This window comes from Grammomys surdaster, unplaced genomic scaffold, assembly GCF_004785775.1.
Source record: "Grammomys surdaster isolate TR1022 unplaced genomic scaffold, NIH_TR_1.0 228, whole genome shotgun sequence".
Taxonomy (NCBI): Eukaryota; Metazoa; Chordata; class Mammalia; order Rodentia; family Muridae; genus Grammomys; species Grammomys surdaster.
This window is the reverse complement of record NW_021604673.1, coordinates 988,923-1,009,041: the sequence shown is the minus strand read 5'-3', so window position 1 is coordinate 1,009,041 and position 20,119 is coordinate 988,923. Positions and strand designations below refer to the sequence as shown.

At 42.4% G+C, this 20,119-nt stretch overlaps 1 protein-coding gene across 5 annotated transcripts in view; it reads right to left on the bottom strand.

Annotated features, from left to right (window-relative positions):
• Positions 1-4,032: 4,032 nt before the first annotated feature.
• Positions 4,033-20,119, bottom strand: part of LOC114626116 (F-box-like/WD repeat-containing protein TBL1X) — a 166,338-nt gene continuing 150,251 nt past the window's right edge. For all 5 annotated transcript variants that reach the window (XM_028773461.1, XM_028773464.1, XM_028773462.1 and 2 more), the window contains 11 exons: positions 19,331-19,463; positions 18,841-18,982; positions 18,502-18,565; positions 18,295-18,392; positions 17,266-17,326; positions 16,698-16,819; positions 14,287-14,361; positions 13,799-13,926; positions 11,527-11,692; positions 8,160-8,261; positions 4,033-7,309 (listed from right to left, as the gene is read on the bottom strand). In XM_028773461.1, the coding sequence (XP_028629294.1) occupies positions 7,283-7,309; positions 8,160-8,261; positions 11,527-11,692; positions 13,799-13,926; positions 14,287-14,361; positions 16,698-16,819; positions 17,266-17,326; positions 18,295-18,392; positions 18,502-18,565; positions 18,841-18,982; positions 19,331-19,463 (1,118 nt within the window). In that variant the 3' untranslated portion in view covers positions 4,033-7,282. The remainder of the gene's footprint in view (positions 7,310-8,159; positions 8,262-11,526; positions 11,693-13,798; positions 13,927-14,286; positions 14,362-16,697; positions 16,820-17,265; positions 17,327-18,294; positions 18,393-18,501; positions 18,566-18,840; positions 18,983-19,330; positions 19,464-20,119) is intronic.

The following is a 20,119-nucleotide window of genomic DNA, read 5'->3' as shown; positions in this document are numbered from 1 at the left end:
GTCCTGCTGGCTCTGTTCCAAGGGTGGGAACCATATCACACTCTCCTTACCATAGCCAAACCAGACTTGGTATCTAAGGAGCCTTTGGGCTTCCTTCTAATCAACAGGGCCTTGGGTTTTCCTATTCTTACAAAGCAGGTGCCTGACATAGTCCTTTTAATAAAAGGAGCCTAATATTTTCTCATTCTGAACAAGGAGTATCAGATCTGCTCCTTGTAATAAACTAGGCCTCAGATATGCCCTTTGTGACTATGTGGAAGGGATGGCATTCAGAAACTTCCCCTCTGATCAAGGGTGGGAATATATTCAACTTATGCCCAAGGGGCTTCAGACTACCCTCTTCTGCCTACAAAAGCCTCAAATCTTCTCATTCTGTCCAATAAGGCCTTGCATGTTTCTTATCCAGGAGGTGACATCTGTGACCTATCATTTCTTACTAAGGGAGCATAGGATCATCTCCTTCTACCCCGAAGTTCTCAGACTTTTTCCATTGTTATCAAGGGAGACTCAGACATGTTCCATCCGACTGAAAAGAGCTTTAGATCTTCCACTTTTGGCCAAGGGTGACTCATACCTATTTCTACCCAAGGGGTATCAGACTTTCCTCAACGGACCAAAGAGGCCTCAGACCTATACTATCAGAATTGGGGGATTCAGATCTTTGACTTCTGTCAAGAAGGCATTAGGCATGCCACAAAGGATCATCAGACCAAGAGATCTAACTAATCTGAGTAAGGGAGGCAGTGGTCCACTCCTTATCCTTAATAGACATCTATACATGACCCAGTTGACCAAAGGGACCATATACATTTCACATGTATGCAAGAGAGCCATAGAACTTCAAGTTCTCTTCAGCCCAAGATGGCTTCAAATATGCCCCATATAACCAAGTAGGCCTCAGAATACTCTACTTTCCTCAAGCAAGCTTCAAGCATTCTTTCTCAGACTGAGAAGACCTCAAACCTATACCTTTTTTCCAAGGGGACTTTAGACTTTAACCTCACCATGGGGGACCTTAGGACTCCCACTGCTGCACATGAGAATCTGAGACTTAGGTTCTCTTACCGAGGGACTCTGAACAAATGTTGGAGGTACCACAGCAGGTCTTCAAACCTCCTCTACTAAGGAGGCTAAACCTACTCCTAACCAAGAGCACCTAAAACCTTCATGTTTTGCCTAAGTTAAAACCATGAATTCTCTCCTTTAACCAAGGAGACTTCTGAGATTCCCTTTCTGTAAAGGGGGGTCCTGAGAAATGCTCTCCTGATGATGTTGGGTACTGACCTCTCCCTGTGACCAAAGGGTCTTCAACTTTCACTCTCTACTCAAGGTGCCTCAGACATCCACACAAACAAGAATGCCAAAGAGTCTTCTGTCCATGGGAGCCTTGTATCTATCCCTTCAACTAAGAGGGCCTTAAATTTTCTACTCCTTAACTGGGTGGCCAGGCAAATACAAATGTGCCCAAAGAGACTTCAAAGAATTCTGGAGTGAGGCCCCATGTCAGAGGAGCAAAAAGCTTAGTATGGAGCCCAGGCCATGTACATTCAAATTGGTCATGGGAAGTGGAGAGAACCCATTCTCTATATCAACACCCATGTAGCTGATTATAAGTTTAAGGGGAACACAGAACAAAGGACTGCTCAAATTGCGGCTAGTCCTGAAACAGAGTTCCCAGAGATACGGAACTTTTAGATTTGGAAATCGATGAAGCAGTGTCTGCCCTATTTTATATTGAGCAATGTACCCTGGGACATTCACCCTCTGTCCAAGGTCTTTGACCATCCTGCTCTGACCTACTATGCCTAACACTTTCCCTCTTTGATTGATGTAGCTTAAGACCTTCCCCTTATTGACCAAGGGGTTCTTCCATGAAATAGTTCTGACAATGGGGCTGTGGTGGTTTAAATATGCTTGGCTCATGAGAAGGCCTTGTTGGAGGAGTATGTCACTGTGTAGGCAGGCTTTGAAGTCTCCTAGTGCTCAGGTTCTACCCAGTGCAGAAGAAAGTTTCCTCCTGGCTGCCTGTGGAGGACAGTCTCCTGGCTGCCTTTGAATCAAGATGTAAAACTTTCAGCTCCTACAGCATCCTGGAGTCTGCCTGAGGTCTGCCATATTTCTTGTCACAATAATGGACTGAATCTCTCAAACTGTAAGCCAGCCACAATTACATGTTTTCTAAGAGTTGCCTCAGTCATGCTGTCTCTTCACAGAAATAAAACCCTAAGATTGGGCCATGAGAGGTTCTGTGTATAAACCTAGGATTAACAATAAGTCTGGAACCCAAGCTACTTGCCTTCAAGCCAGTCACAAGAGAAGCCTGCCCATATATGGACAGATGAACACAAATTAGAGAAGCCAATTTTAGCCAAGGACAGCCATATAACCTGTGTGAAGAATGCTGCAGACTGGCTTATGGTCTCCTAGATCTAGATTGGTATTCTAAATGGTGAAGACTTGGAACCTGCTGAGTCAGTGCTGGGAACTTCCTCTACTGTAGAAGGTACAGGTTACATTCCATTTCCCTTCCAGACCAGGCTATATGAGTCTTACCCATATAAAGGGGTTCAGATCTTCACTTTTGCCCAATTGAGCTTCAGAAATTTCTACTTTCACAAGAGGAACACAGAGCTTCCTCTATTTCTAAGGGGTCTTACTCCTCCCTCACTTAATTGGAGGGAATAACAGACCTCTCTGCTAGACCATACCTATTTGCCCAAAGGGGTCTAAAACATTCATTTTCTGTGATATGGCCCTCACACCTTAGTGAGCTGCTCAGGAGCTAGTTTGAATTCCTAACATTCTCAATTATGAGATTTATCAGGGTTCTGAACTTGCTATAATCTTACCGGTTTTTCTGTCTGGTGACATGGTCCACTGTCCCATACTATTTGATAGTTGTATGAGATAATTTTTTAAGAGAGAGCATAAATACTGGAAAAGGCAATAAGGATGTGTTAGAGCTTGCTTTTTGGAGCTTTATTCCACCCATGAAATATGTGTATATATGTGTACGTGTGAAGTTGTTGGCAGTTGACTCATATGAACTTTGCTCCACCCACCAAATGTGTGTGTGTATGCATGCATGTATGTAAAGTGATTGGAGTCTTTTTCTGTTTCATCCAGAGTGAGTGTTTTCCCTTTTTTTTCCCTTGCTCATAATTAATGAACTCTGAACCTCTAGCCTGATCAGTGAGGGGCCCATGAGTAAAACAACAAAGAGCCTAAGTAATTAACCTTTTTACTGAATACCCCACTGCTAACAGCAGGTGTTAATAGCCAAAAGCCAGTGGCTTTTAGCCACAGAATAGCGAATTAAAAAGGTATTACCAAAATTAAGCAATTTTGCCCTTGCAAAACCAAGTTCTGCTCCTGCAATCACTGAAGCTACCCACCACTTACCTGCCTCAGTCTACCTGGATGCTGGGCTGGTTCATGGCAGCAGTACCTAGTCAAGAGATATTATGCAATGTTCCTCCACTGAACAAGGAAGGTATCCTGTAGTATTGACCTTTAGCCCAACAGGATCTGGGATCTTTCTGCTCTAGTCTACTTTGCTTGACATTTTCCCACTGGAACAACAGACCTTCCCTTCTGCTCAAGGGGACTTTGCACCTACCCATCGGATCTAAGACTGTCTCAGATCTTCACCCTTGTTCAAATGAACTTCAGAACTATCCCTCAAATCATGGGCACCTTAAAGCTCTCCCCCTTCTCTGATGGCCTCACATTGGGAGGGTGTCTGGACTTAGATTTGGGGCTTGTGGGTTTAAGTTTGTGCCACTTAACTGATCTATGGATACATGAATATCCTCATATTCTTGCTACCACAGATGGGGCAAAGACCACTATAACCTCTCCACCATGATGGACTGTGCCTTCTCAAACCAAGAGCCAAAATAAATCTAAGTTTTGTCAGGAATCTTCACAGAAATAAATGATCTACATTGTTCTCTCCTTCAGTTGCCAGCAGATATTACAGATTCCAAGCAAGATGAAACAAATAAAAAGAAAAACACAGTCACTATGTTCTCTAATATCAAAATAGAGCAATTTATTCAAGACACTGAATATGATCTGTTGATTCTCTCTTGAAACAAATGAGCTACAACACACAAGGTGATTCTTTTTTTTTCTTCTCGAAGAGCGTGTGGGGTGAATGGGAGTGGGGGGTAGAGGACAGAGGGGGAGGGGAGCTTTGATGGTGCTTAACAGAATGTGGAAAATATTGAAAGAGGACCATGTCTGGCTGTACGTCTGACACAGACAATAAAAACTGCACAAGCCAGAATTCAAAACTTCAGTGAGTTGCAGAACAGACATTTATGCATTTGACAAGAAATAGAATGGAAAGGTATAACAAAGGCTTAAAAAGGGAAAAGCAACAAGGAACAAAGCAGATCCTTACATGTGACAAAGTGCACTTCACTTGGCTCCATGGTCTATTTCTTAGTCAGACAGAACAAAAAGTCAAGTCCTACGGTGTTGAGTGGGGTCAGAGAGTTGAACTTTGTCATGTCCATCTGGCCCTTCGGTCCTCTACAGGCAGCATCCTGGATGTGCTGGGAATGGTATATGGTTACTTCAAACTCAAGGAAAAAATACGTGGAAAGGCTGCTATGTGACTACACTGCTTTCAAGGTTGAATTTGGTCACAAGACTAACCATTCCTCACAATATTTTAGGAGTTATAAACAAGGTTAAGTAACAGCATAATACATGGGCCACCCCTTGACCACAAAGATGATGTGCCCTATGACAGCACACAAATGATGGCGTCCAAATGCTGGCCGCTCCAGAAACAGCTGCAGACTGAGCTGTCTTATGGGGATGAACTTCAGGGGTGTGGGTTGCATTCTTCTGCTTGGTCCTCATGTGGCCAGCACTAAGTTCCTGTCCATGTTTAGCGGTAAGGCCAGGGAAGTGAATGGTCTTTAGGTTTCTTCTTGTGTAGATTGAACCTTTTGTCCTAGTCTCACAGCCATTGACTCCAAAATAATAATTCTTATGTGGCTTAGATTCATCTAGGGGGTGTAGCCTGGACACCCAGAGATTGTCTGATGAACCCCTTATGTGCCATCTACCCATTACCACCATATAGTAATGTGGAACTTGTCAAATGAAAGTCATACCTTTACAATAGGCTGACACCTAACAGCTGATCTTCTGTAAAGATGAACAGAAATGTATTTGGGGAACAATGATAGGATTTATCTGGACTTCCAAAATTATATCCTAAAGCTAAAGCAGTCTCAGGGCAGGAAACTTCATATCCACTGACACACAGATATCTGCTATGATCAAAATTTCCACAGAACTTGGGCTTTCTTTGCGAAGCGTTTAGGTGGCAGAATCCAAACTCACCACTCAACTCAATACCACAACACTTTAAGATTAGAGGGCTCACATAATTTACATGTCAAAGTGGAGGCCGATACATGTTTTGGTGCTAACATTTGTCTGTTGTGTAGGGAGCACCTGACCTTCCTTGCTGGTTTATTTTTTGGCTTCATGTATGTATACTTTGCTCTAAGTAACACTTGCCTCAGCTGCAGACTGAACCCTGCATACTGCCTCTTGCAGCTCCCTTCTGGTCTGTCCCCCATCACTAATTAAAGAAACAAGTCAGTGTCAAGTTATGACAAGAAACGAACAAAGGCCATCTGATTCAATGATGGCAAACTTTACCAGGCACACTATGCCTTAGTTTGTTTTTAAAAAATAGCCAAAAAGTTTCTTTCCTATTTTTTCCTCATTTTTTAAAGAAAGCTTTGTCCTAATCTTCTGTAAGAGAAATTGGAAAGTGGGCAGAAATGATCAGTGACATTCTACCTGGGTCATAATTCTGTTTTAGGATTGAAAGTCTCCCTTGAGACTCACTGTCTTCATAAGACTGAGTGACACTGAGGCCTTTGGGTCGGTTTTGCAAGATTCACCAAGCATGCTCTTGATAAAAGTGCCCATCTGTAGCTACACTGTTGTGAGAAAGATGTAGCTGGCAGATCTCACGAGCCACACTTGGTCAGGGTGGCTTCTTCACTACGTTCCTATTGGCTGCTGAAGTAAATGTGTACCAAACAGTTCAGCATTCTGCTTGATGCCTAACCAGTGGGTTCTTTCGTCCCCACCAGCTGCCAAAACAATGCCCTTGTTCTTCCATAGGACGCTTCCCAATCCACGGCTTTCCTAACTGCCTTTCGTGAAGCTGAAGGGAAAGGGGTAGTTAGACACCTCAGACTCCGCCAGTGTCTTTTTAGTCTTTTAAATATGAATTTCACAAAACTCTCTATGTCTGATGGCCATTTTAGGATTTTAAAGTCATTTTAACATAAAAATATTTTTTTCAAAAAATACTCCAGGTTCTTTCTCTTATAAGTAAGTCTTTTTTTCTGTAAAAAGTCCCCATCCCTGCCTTCTTACATAAAGCACTTACTATGCTCTGAAAGTGCCTTTGGGACCTAATGTGAAGCAACTATGAGAAAGGGACAGAGTAAGCAATAGGTAGGAGTGGGACGAGAGGGAAGGAGAGTGCTGTCCAACGAAGATCCACTGTGTGCATGTGGCCGTATCTATGCAGGATTTCATTATAAGTGAGACCACACCAGAGCAAGGACATTAGAGGAAGGGGTGGGCAACAACAAGGGAGGACAGAAGGAATAAGCCAAAAACAGTTTTCATCTGAGGTGGGAGGGCCCCAGACCACAGAATTTTAGCAGATAGAAAAACCACCAAAGAAGGTTCTAGAAAATACAGCGTTGGGATTACAAAGTCACACATTTTCATTGGTACAAACTGGTCTTTTGGAAAGCAACTGTAGTATCCAAATTGATAGGAGGGAAACACCATAAGGGGCAGGTTTTTCCTCCCTTTTGGTTTATCACAGTATTTTTTTCACTTTCATTTTTTTTAACCTTTTCTTTATTTTTTGGCACAGCTTTGTGTTCCTCCTTCCCTGTTCAGTCATTAGAGCCTGTTCTGGATGGAAACCAACCATGCACCATGTAGCTGATGGCTTCATCCTTCCCCAGCTGAGCATTCTAGGTGGAAACCATATTCCTGTGATACAACCATGCGTATGACTTTGTATTTGTTTGTGTTTTAAAATTCTGGATGGAGATTGGGGGAGGGGGGGAAATAATCCTGTGGCCAGGGACAGGTGATTTCCAAGTAGACTCGAACAAGTCAAGTTCACACAGTTTGGAGCCCATCATAGGAAGGGTGCTGCAATCCCACACATTCACTGCTGCTCCATTAGAATGGTTTTGTTTTCTACATTTTGTGTTTACTTTCGGAGATCTAAAACACAGACCTGGAAAGAAAGATAAAGTGTCTATTAGTCTGAGAGATAATACCAAGTGCCTTCAAACACGTGCTGGCAGGGTTCAGCCTAGCCACCAACTTTATGCTTGTAAAATTTTAATAGAACAGAGTCAGGAGGAGAGGAAAACTCTAGAAACAGGACAGTTTCTAAGCAACATAATGACCAAACTCTAGTAAAGACCAGGCAAGGGAAAAAGCTAGACCAAGGACTATTCCCAGAAACTAAGAGGTCATCAGCAAAAGTCAGACTGGATGCCTATATGGTGGAGCAGATAAAAACAGATCCGAGGCCACATCAACTAGCCAGAACATAGCCTCAAGTTCAGGGGCAGATTAAACTTTACATATGCTAGTGGACCACAATGAGACCCATGGAAATCAAGAGGCCTGTCTGAAAACTATGTCTTCTCATGACAGTGTTTGGCCAGAACATGCACATGGTGACACTGAGAACAAGTTTCTTAGCATTATAGAGGCTTAACAGCATCCCTGGACTCCACCAGTGAAATGTCAATGGCACCCTGCACCAAAGTGGTGACAACCAAATAGGATTCCAGATATCCCCTATGTCCTGGGTATACACATGTGTACATAATCACTGCAGGTAAGAACAATCAAGTTCACTGACATTCAGGGGCAAAGAGAAGGCTATTTTTAACCCAAACAGAAGCCTCCTTTATAACACATGCAAGCATGTGCATATGTATTGAACAGCTGTTTTGTGGCAAGGCTCAGCAGGACCAAGGAGCCTCACAAGATCTTTGGAAGCACCTAGTGTTGGATCAGAAATCAGCTGCCCAGCACATCTTAACTCCTAATAGACCAGAGGCACCACTTACAGAGCCATCAGATGCACTGGCACCCACTTTGTCTCCTCGAGCATTCCAGCACACCTCAAATATGCCACCTGTTCCTCGGTAGCTGTGGACGAGGCTTCCACTCTGAAAAGCAAAACATTTGTCATGGTAAGTCAGAGGAGCTCCCAAAAATGGCAGCAATAAAAGGGGGTATATTCTTCCTCCATAAATCTCTATTTGATCAAGAAGTTTTCAAGCATACTGAAGTTAAAGGAATTACCATAAACACCAATCTACTGCCACACACAGAACTGTCACCACACTTCAGTTAAAGCCAAGGCTATGCCAAGGTGGCAGGTTTCTATGAGATGATGCATACTTGCCAGATATGGACCTCAGACTCATGACCTCTTTGACCTTTTTCTTTCTTCCCACCCTTCAGTTTGGATTTGAAATCTGGGGCATCAGGGGGTTAGGCATGAGCTCTACCACAAAGCCATATCCCTTGCTTTCCCCAGTGGCTCTGCCAAGATGTTATTAAGCCTCTACAGTGCTTAGGTATGAGTGTCCCTTACTAAGCCATCCTTTCTTGTTTCCTTCCTAGGGCTTGGATCAGCCTCCTGGGCTGAGGTCTTTGTACCTGCTCCAGCTGCTACCTAGTTCCTACTCTGATTATCATCAAACTTCATCTTACTCCCTTGTCTCCTTCTCAGAGTACTTGAGTGAACACAAAAGACTCCTCCCACTAGCAACTAGACAATTACATCTATTAGTGTGGCATGAAGTTAAAACTCAATTTTGGTTATAGTTTGTAAGAATGAACATACACATTTGTACTGTGGTAATTGTTAGTGGTTGGTTTGGCATGCATCACAAGATGCAGGAAGCCTTGGTTTCTTTAGACTTGAATAAATCTTCAGTTCACTGAATGTCTTCATAAAACAAGGCACGAGAGGTCACTGTGATAGGTAATCTTGGTTGTCAACTCGATTATATCTGGGATCAACTAAAACCCAAGTATTTGGAACACACTGGTGAAAGCATTTTCTTGATTCGATCATTTGAACTGGGAAGACCCACCTTAATTCTAGGCTATACTTTCTGGTGGCAGGCCACATAAAAAGACACAGAAGGAAACTTTTGCTGTTGGCCTGCTTGCTTTCAGTCTCATCAGTAAGTTCACCTATCCTGCTGCTAAGACATTACTTGGCTGATAGGAGTAGAACCTACATTTCAGGATTCTAATGTAGACTGAAGACCAGCTGAGCCACCCAGCTTTGTAAACTTTAAAACTACCAGATTCTCGATCCTTCCTTTGTGATCAGACAGCCATTGTTGGACTAGCCAGACCATGGCCTGTAAGCTATTCTAACAAACTTCCTTTTGATACAGATACATTCTATCAGCTATATTCCTCTAAGGAACCTTGACTAATACAGTCACTAACTCCATTGTCCACCAACTACTCATTAGTTCTTACCCATAGCAATAAAGTGTCCTCAACATACATATATTTACTTGTTAGGAAATATATATTTACCATTATCCAGCTATAGTAACTATTGGCAAAGCACAATGAAAAATGCATTTAGATAAATATTAGTTTCTGTTTACATAGAAAAACAAAGTGTAGTATACATTGTGATTATGAAGAAGAGCAAGCCAACAGTATTATATGATTATAACAAGAGGATTAAAACAGGCTCTTACGATATCTCAAAATAACCCACTGCTCCCTAGTAACTTTCAACCATTTCAGCATTCTCTCAAAGCACACACACACACACACACACACACACACACACAAACGCACTCACTCAACTCACTCACTCACTGTATACTAAGTCAAGTTTCAGTGACAGAGACTTGCAATCCCAGCTACTGTAAAAGCTGGGAAAGGATTCCAAGTTTGAAGCTAACCTGGGCTGTACAGAGTGAGTTCTAAGACCCTGGATTCAATCCCAAGTATTAAAACAAAAAAAGAAAGAAAGAGAAAGTGAAGGGGAGAAAAAAAGAAAACCAAAAAGTCTAACCACTATTCCTGTAACACTCACATTGTATTGTACTGGGTGTTGTGAGTCACCTAGTAAAAATATGCTATGCCATCTTATAGAAGTGAATTGGGCTCCATAGAGGTACCTGTATTTTCATGCTGTTGGCACCTTCAAAGTGAGCTATCACTAGCAAAATCTATTCTCTCTTTATGAGTAAGTCTTCCTACATATGTTTCTACCTTTTTTTTTTCTGTTTTGTTTCTTGATAACACAAGCCAAGCTGGCTTCAACTCCTGATTCTCTTGCCCTTCCAGTGCTAGGATGACAAACTTCTATCAGCACACCCCAGAGGTATGTTGCCAACTTTTGGGGTATGTCCCTGAAAAGGCTGTGATCTCAGTAGCCTCCTGGAGCATGACTTATTTACTTCCTCTCCTGACACAAGGGAGTATGAACTTAAGAATTCAAATTCTTCTAAATGTTGACCATCCAAAAAGAAATGAAAAAGGTGAATTACATAAATATGAAGCACTGGATCTTTCCCGTGGTCCAATTGACTCCTTACCTATTTTCAGTAACGTAGCCAAACTATTTTTTTCAACTGGAATGATAACCAAGGGCTGAAATGTAGCTCAGGGCAGAATGCTTGCCAGCCACCTCCAAGGCACTAGGTTCTACCCACAGCCCCCAAAAGAAAACAGAGAACTGCCCAGTATAACACTTTCCTCACCCCCCAGTCTACCACACTAGTTCTCATCTACTTCTACTCTTGATATTCAGAATTTGCTTATTCCTGTAAGGCCAGAGATTCCCACAGTGGACATATTGATTCCAACCCCTCTCCTTTTTAATCCCTGCTGAAATGACAATCCAGTATTCATAGATCCTGTATTAAAAACAAGTGAGACATTTTCAAATGTGAAAACTCCAAGCCTTGTATTCCTTTGTGCTCCAAGTTGCTCCACAGTGGACAGTGGGGAAGGTCAAATTGGTTGTCCCACAGTGTCCCCCTGGAAAGGTTTTATGAAAGGCCACCCACAGACCTTCCCACAAAGGGCAGCATTTCTAAGGTGACAGAACTAGGTCATGTGTTTTCTTCAGTATGACATAGGTAGGTGGTCCCTGCCAGGATAAGACAACTGAAGATAGTGGTTTCTCCAAGGGAGATTGCTCCAAAGATGACAAGCTGAAAGTTCTGGCTTGAGGTCAGATGGAAAGAGTCCAGAGGATACACTCCAGGCTTGTAGGTCCACAGAGCAGACCACACAGAACCTGCAATCTTCATGGGGATGCTCTATTCATTCCCTGAGATAACTCATTCCCCGGCCCCTAACAGTCCAGGAACTAAGAACATGGCTTTCAGGAAGGACACATGTGTCTTTCAGGAAGGATTCATCCAGAATTTAAGACATTACCTGAGTATTCCAGATATGGACACACTTGTCAAAAGATCCACTGGCCAAATACTTCCCGTCGGGGCTGAATGCTACACTATAGACAGGCTCCTGATGCTTGGTCAGTGTGTGGATGCAAACACCTCGCTCCACATCCCACAGTCGAACCGTAGAGTCAAATGAAGCACTAGGAAGATACAGGAAAAACAACCACTGACATAAGTTGGTTTTTCAAAATCTCTATGATGGACCTCATATGAAGTATCTTTCCATTATATTTGAAACACACTTGAATTTGTTTTAAGAGAATATCCTACTGAGCCTTTTCTCTCCAGAGAAAAGTAAAGCTGCCACCAGACGAACCCAGGACCTTGCACAAGCCAAGTAGGAGTTTTCCCACTTTGCCACTGTGCTCATTTCTTTCTCCAGTTTCCGTATCTCTTATCACAAAATGCTTTTGTAGACAATTCAACCAACTTTTCTAAAACATCATCATTGTTCATAACAGTTCCATTTGAATAACTCTTAAGTCCACCCAACCATGATTGGAGACAAAAAGAACTGAGTGAGATGCACTTACACATGAGAAATTCTAAACCTACATATGTGCATGTACAATCACATGTGAATATGCAATTACATTGGCAAGGGTTCAAAGTTTAATTATTTTCAGAATTAAAAGAACAGCACAGATCAAAAGGGCTGTCATGGCCTGGCTTTCTGTTTCTCCACAGGGTCTCACAAGGCTCAGTGTGGCCTTTTGTTCTTGAGAGTTAGGAGATAATGTATATCTGCTCCTGATATGTACCACGTGATACCAAGACAACTATGTGTAACACTGCATATTGTAATGTAACTAGGCTTTTGGATAATTATCGAAAAAGGAGAATTAAGGCTTTGGAGTTCTTCTAGTTCAGCCACTCCGTGTTTGAATTACTTTTTTGTGTGCTCTAGGTTCATTATCGTTTCAGTTTCTGGTGGTGACGTGTATGGCAGGCAAGTGATCTACCACTGATGTATACCCAAGAACTCCTTACAATCTCTTCTTGAAGACAGCCTTGGATTGAACACTTTCCACAAAGCTGTTTTTCACTGCCAGAAAAGGCTGTCCATCCGACTACCACTAGGTGCTTCATCCCTCAGAAGAGAACTACCTATCCGTTTTTTCCTCCACAATTCTCTGGAACAATACAGGCCAAGCTCCCCACTGCTTCTTGGAAAACAAATATTCCTTTGGGGTCTTGTTTTGTCAAGACTAAACAAGCACAGTGCATGGATCCAAACTCTAAATATCCATATCATGGTTTTCAGATCATTCTGGCTTATTTGCATCTGTCTAAATGTTTTCATTAAACTACCAAGAGTGTACTGATACCCAGCATGCACAAGGCCATAGGTTCCGTCCATGCACCAAAAGCCCAAAGTGACTTGTTTTGGATGAGATACCTCTGACCCCTTGGTTCTACTAGGACTTTGGCTGACTAACATTTCTAATATTAAGAGATTCAGGTTAGCACTGGCTGAGGAAGGGAATCCTTTATCTCTAGTCAAAATCTCAGTACCGAAGCCCTGAATAAAGCCTCAAAAACAAACTCTGAGCTCGAAGCTAAACTCTGGTTTCTTGTCTTTGTCTTAAAACTTTCACTAGATTATGCCAGCCCCGCACACCCACCACAAAGACACCTGTAGGTACATGGTTTTATCAAACTGCAAATAAGAAACCATTGAGAGGGAAGGGAAAATGAATCTTTGGCAGGCCTATAATCCTAGCACTTTGGTAGAAGTGGAAGGTCTACCTCTAAACTAGCCTAATTTACATGACAAGTTCCAGGTTTGTCAGGGCTACATAATCAGACTGTCTCAAACAAAACAAGACAAAACAAAACCATACACATACACACAAAAACTGTACTGGACATGTACAGATCCTTTGCTTGGTATTGTTAACTAAACTATCTGTATAACATTCTCATTGAATGGATATTATAGGCCATTTAGACATGATTTAAAGTACAACGGAAGGTATTCAGAGGTTGTAAGGAAATAAAATTAAGCAACTATGGACTTTGATACCCAAAGGGTTCCTGGAACCATCTCCATGGATATGGAGGGAGGGTATACTTCTACCCCCTTGCCTTCCTTCACAGGGAACCACCATTTTTTTTCAGTTTGGAAGAATTTCAACACTGTTGTCTCTAGATTTGAGTGAGTCTTCCCAGCTGATTTACTCACTAGGCAGAGAACAAAGCTGTGCTCAGGAAGGATTCTGAGCTGGGAGGTTTCCCTGCTTTACCTTGCTAACATGATGTTGGAGTTCGGGTTGCTGGTGGCTGGTCCTGTGGGACTCCACTTGATGGTATATATCTCTTTGCTGTGAGCTTGGAGGTCATGGACACATGCATCCTGCTTCATACTCCAGATCTGGAAGAGGCATTGGTAACTGAGAATGGCTCAGCACCTTTCATTCTGTTATACCTAAGGCAGCACTCTTTAGGTGGTAGATATGGGAGAGGCTCACAAACCAGCAAGGAGACCACCAGGCACATTAGCAGATGACTCTGAGGAAGGATGCTGGTGGGTATGCCATAAGGTCTCTCAGCAGGAACTGTGGCCTCAATATGTCAAAATTTCATGGAAGAACAAAAGTTTTGAGACCAGGAAAGTCATGGAGAAAAGATAGTTCAAAGTAATGTTCCAGATGATGAGGGTGGGAAGGGTTGTGTGCCTGTACAAGGGATTGTCTAAGATTAAGCAACTCATCCCTTTAGACACCAACATTACCTTTAATGTCATGTCATCAGAGCAGGAGGCTAGCAACATTCCAGAAGGATCCCATTTGATAGCATTGACCTCATTCTGCAAGAGAGCACAGAATTTCAGAAAGAAATCATAGCTTTTATTTAAGAAAAGCTGGTTCTACCAAGGGGCAGTAGCATGCTGCCAGTGCAGAGGGCCTTTGGAGAGTTCACAGGATATCAAAGACCACATCACAAGTACCCACACATGATTATGCTCTCCTCACTTTGCTTTTCATTCATGAAAAACACTGCCATATATTACAAAGGACCAGCCACACTCTCATCCATATTTCTTTAGGGAAAAAATTCCTTACTAAGGAAGCCAAATGAAAAGAATTTGCATACAATAAACACAGCTAGTCAAATCAGCTACTACTTATTGCTGCTTAAGACAGTGTCTCACTATGTAGCACAGGCAAGCCAGGAGCTCTTTATGTATCCCAGGATGGCCTGGAACTATTCTGTTAGACTCCTGAGTATTAGAACTACACATATATGACATCAAGCAAAGCTAAAACTAGCTATTTTTAAAAGTAGACTTTGATCATCTCTTTCCCATGTGCTTTCAATATAAGTTTCTTTTCATTCTGCTGAAATACCTGTACCTTATTGGATGAAGTAAAGATAAAGGTTTAGATAGAACAATGGCAGAAACAGATAGAAGGTAAAGCCATCCAAAGGCACAAAGACATGCACGAGCAATTCATACTTGCAGGGAAACTACATCAGGAATGATAGTTGGAAAAAGGCATTGAAAAATAAAATCCATCGTTCTGTGGAGTTGTGCTGAGTAGCAGTTTCCTCTGAGATTAAAAGCTTCCATTTTGAAGGGAAACTTCTTAAGACAGAATGTTTCAGGTAGTTGTAATTGAGATGAAATACTATAGAGAAGCTCATTAAAACAGGAAGTGAGCAACTCCAAAAAACCTTCAGAAAGTCCCTAAAACTGACCAGATTCATGAATCCCCCAACTCCTACCACAAGTGTGTGTATAAGCAGAAAAGACTACTGAGTCACTCTCAGACAAGCACAGTTACCTGGAAGAAGCAGAGGCCAGCTGAATTTTCTAGAAGAAACAAAGATAAGACAAGCTACCTGACCAACTGAACCACACAGAAAAGGGGCCATGGCTGTGCAGTGTGCCTCAGTCACCCCTGGTGGGGTGTGTTTTGGTGATTCAGCTGTCTTTGAGTCATTTTTACTTCTATAAGTAACCCCTCACCCAAATTCCTATAAGTAAACCTAAACTTATTAGTTCATCAAGCTGGATTGGGGGGGGGGGCATACAACAAGGAAACCTTTAGGTTTTCCTGCTTTCTGAGTACCAGAGACTCCAAGACTGGAGGAGAAAGGCTTCTGGTGGGGGAGAAGGGGATGTGTTTACAGAAAGAACCTGCAGCTCTGCCATACTGACAGGGACAGCATGCAGAGCAAGGGCAGAGGGAAGGATAGAGGGGCTTCCTCAGAGGAGTCTTAGGAATACTACTGCTATTAACTGCTTCCTCTATCAAACCAGCTATCTTGTCCTAACAAACAACTTCACACACCAGATTATATTATAAATAATTTCACACTTCTCAATGCTGTGGCTAATCCTGTTTGTAAGGACACCAAGTTTTAAAAACTGTGAAATTAGAATAAGAGGGGAATCCAAGGATCAGGGTTCTTTGTGACTAGATCAAAGAGGAGACAAAGGGCATGATCACAGAGCATAGAGGGTATATATTTGTGTCAGTGGATGCCTATCTGTGAGCGCAAGTATAAATGAGGTAGTGGTAAATGTCTCTAACTGTAGCTGTAGAGAAAACTCACAGTCAGACCTCTCCATGACCTGTCTGTCCCCAGCTGACTCATCTGCAATTCCCCACGGTGACACAAATTCCTTTCTGGGAGCAGTGTTTTCTCTCTTGCCATCTTTCTGCATCTCAACCAAACTTCCAGAGAAGCAACCAGAACCTACACATAAATCTCAGGTAGCAGCAGGTTCAGAGCCATGTAGGTAGACCTCTGCTCAGAGCAATCAGCATTGGTGAGAATCATTTATGGAGCCAAGAGGCATGCTGTGAGAGAGGTAAAGTCTAAACAGGAACAAGAGAAATCAGACTTAAAACATATGCCCCTATTAAAAGCTGGGAAATAGACTGGGGTTAGGAGAGAAACAGGTTCAGGACAGAACAAAGAGAGGGTTAGGTGGTAGCTACTCTGAGATATTCCCAAGACCACTGACCATAGCTGGGTTAATTCCACCACCAGGGCAGTCACAGAGGCTCTCAGCAGCAAAGTGCTGCTCAACAAGTAGTCTCTCCCGCACAGTTAATTTTTAATGTTGGCACTGAAAAGATACACACCACACTCTCACAACCCCCAACTCTGAGCACCAGAACTGCCACTTACAGTATGTCCTTGGAAGGTTTTGACTGGGCGATCACAGCCAAGCCTGCACACATGAATGCACATGTCTGTGCTGCATGAGGCAAAGGTAGTGTTGTTCTGCCAGTCCACATCAAGGGCAGGTGCTGCAAAGCAGGAGGAAGGAGAGGACATTTGCCTGATTAACTGAATACAGAGCTCAGTGATGCAGACAAAAGCATTCCCAGGAGTCTAGTGACCATGAATACCACCCCCAGTGTGAACTAGCTATACTGACAACATGAAAACCATCCTTCAATGACCTTAAAGACTTTCTCCTTCCAATTTGTAAGATGCTCCTGGAGAGAGACTGCCACCTTTCTATGAAATGAAAATGCCCTCAAGGACAGATCCAGTTACCAGTAAAGGGGAGGTACCAGTTATTTTTTGCTAGGCCACCTATTTTCTTACTTCCAATACTTTGTTTCACAGTTGTCCGAAGTCTCAATGTCTGTCTTGACACTTCTCTGCTCTTAGACAGTATCACACAAGCTTAAATAAGTATAAAAAAAATCCTGGGGCTATGTCTGCATAACCCCAACAGTAAACTTACCTGAATGAAAAGGAAATTGTTGTTTGGCTTCTCCTGTGTGAGCATCCCAAATTATTGTTGTCTGTGTTCCACAAACAGAGGGTAAGTTATTCTTCTCAAAGAACAATTATCTAGAAGAATGTCTTATACTAGAAAAGACAACCAGCCCCCCTTTCCTTCTAAAAATTAACTTAACAACATATTTTATGCATATATATATATATATATATATATATATATATCCAAACTTGTATCATTTATATATGCAATAGTATAAAGTATTCATACATGACACTTCTGTATTTCTGATCTAAGTCCATGTACACTGTGCAGTTCACACTCAGCAATATGGATACCACATTAGTGAGATTAACTAGTACACAGCAGCCTTCACCAATATATGTGGGAAATCTACCAAAATTTCCCCTTAGCTCCCAAACCCAGAAAACCATTAAGTAACAGATAAGAAGGCACATCTGCTTGTCCTTTGGACATTTTTCCAAAGGAAATGCTATAGAAATGAGCATTTCCAACAATCCCCTGTCATGCCATGAACTGGGAGAACAGGTGGAACAGCCCAAAAACCTAAAGTATGGATTGAAAAACAAAATCAAACTGTAAGTCAGCTCCATGAGTTTCTGTGACGTTTGCCCTGTATCAGGTCTCAGAGAATTCTGCCATCTACAGTGGGAAGCAGTGGTTTATCAGGTGAGAAAAGGTGGAGCTAGGGGAGGAAAAAAGAGTCTGTGACTAAAAATTGTTCAATGGATAAAAGTCAACCCAGAAACATCCACAACCGAATACTTTTTATAAGCTCCACTTGGAGATTTCTCCTCTTTCCATCACAGGACTGAGAGCACATTCTGCATGAAGGTCTACAGAGGTAAATGTAGGAGGTGATTCCTTGTTCATAGTCAGCAGTAAGATCGAACCAGAGAAATAAACAGCCTAAATGAGTTATTTTACCAAAGAAGCCAACATACAAAAAAATAAAAAATAAATCCACATCCGCAGATAAAAGGGATGTATTTAAAGTTGACAGTCACTCACCTTGTCTACACCAGCACTCAAAATATAATTCCCCTTTTTGTTCCACTTCAAGGCAAAGATAGGGCCTTTATGCTGACCTAAGGTGCTGGCAAGGTTACCTGAGATGGGAAAACACAGACATGATGACTTCATAGTTACCCACTGTTCTCTTTAGGATCACACACCAAGTTCTTCTTACTTAACACACATGAGGGATGCAAAACTTACCATCTTCTGTCCATATTCTTGCAAAACCATCATAGGAACCTGTTGCCAACAGTGTTCCATCGCTCTTGGGGACAGAAAAAGACAAAACACATTAGTATCTGGATACTTTCCTTCTTCCCACATGGGGCTATGTGGCCAGAGCAAACCCCCAGACAGAGGCAACACAAGTTCATGACAATGGGGACAAATTCCCACCCTCAGGCTGCTGTCTTTCCACTAGGACCCAATCATGAGCCCCTGGTACCAGTATCCCAATGGTGGGAGCTAAGACCAACAGAACTGTCTGCCTCTTTAAGGTTGCACATTCTTCATCTGAACACATTGATGGTAGAAGCTTACATTCCAGTCCAATGAAGTGACATCCTTATTACTGGGAACGTCATGTCCGCCTTCACGTATACAGTGCCTCAGCACAAGCTGTGTGGAGCCTCCGTTGCTGTTCTCATTAAGGTTCCATATCCTTGCAGTCGAGTCTCCAGATCTACAGAACCAACATGCAACCTTTGACTCTGGTTCAATGGGAAGATGTGACTGACTTGGGGCTAGGTCTCACATCATTAGCATGTGCCCCTGTCTCTTCTACTTTTCTTGCTCAGTTTCTTTCCTCATCCATCCCTTCTACTTATTTACTTGAGATATGTCTGTGTTATTCCCCACCAAACAGAGAAATGACTGGGACCACTGTCCTCCCCATAGTACAGGATGCACAAAGCAGCCTGTTCCTTAGTCTTCATTCATTAGCAAAGTCCAACAAACCTGTGCACTTTCCTCAAGGCAATACTCCAGAGAAGAATGCAGACCCAGATGCTTTCCTGTCCCAAATTCTTACCCAGAAGCAAGTAGGTCACTAACAGGATTCCAGGCACAAATGAACACCTCAGACTCATGGCCTCGAAGGACTGTGGCTTTACTCGGTGGAATTTCAACGTCCCCATCTATTTCCATTGGTTTTGAGTGATTATCTGCCAAGCAAACATGAAAAACTCTTAGGCACTTCTGTTTTAAAAATACTTTCTTTGTATATATCAAAGTCACCCTACATCCAATGAGTGTAAAAAGTGGGCATTTCTGCAGTTTGGTGTACATTTTGTGTTTTTGTTTTGACGGTGCTATGCTGTATATTTGTTCCCAAAGTGTGCTGGAAGCTTGGTGTCCACATGGGGATATGACAGCAGGTGATGGGACCTTTAAGAAGTGGTTCCTAGTGGAAAGTCACTGTTAGTCATTTGCAGCCTGCTCTGACTTCTTTTTCTCCCATGATGCCCCTCCATCTTGTGTTTCCACCTCAATGCCCACCATGGTTATGCCCATGTGTATGCATCACCTGAACCTGAGTATGGGATACTAGTGAAATACTGGGATTGAGGGGCACCACAAATGATACACTGATGGAAGATCCCCTTGTGATATGGATGCTCACACAAGTGAAAAATTTCCTGAAACCAGGGGAGGTAACTGAAATCAAAGATGGAGATCTTGTGGACAGACAGGAAGCAAAGCCCAGAAAGCAATTTAACAGATTGACTGAGGGCCACACTTTAAGCATCCCTCCAACTATACACAGATTTGAGACAAAACAAAACAAAACAAAACAAAACAAAACAAAACAAAACAAAAC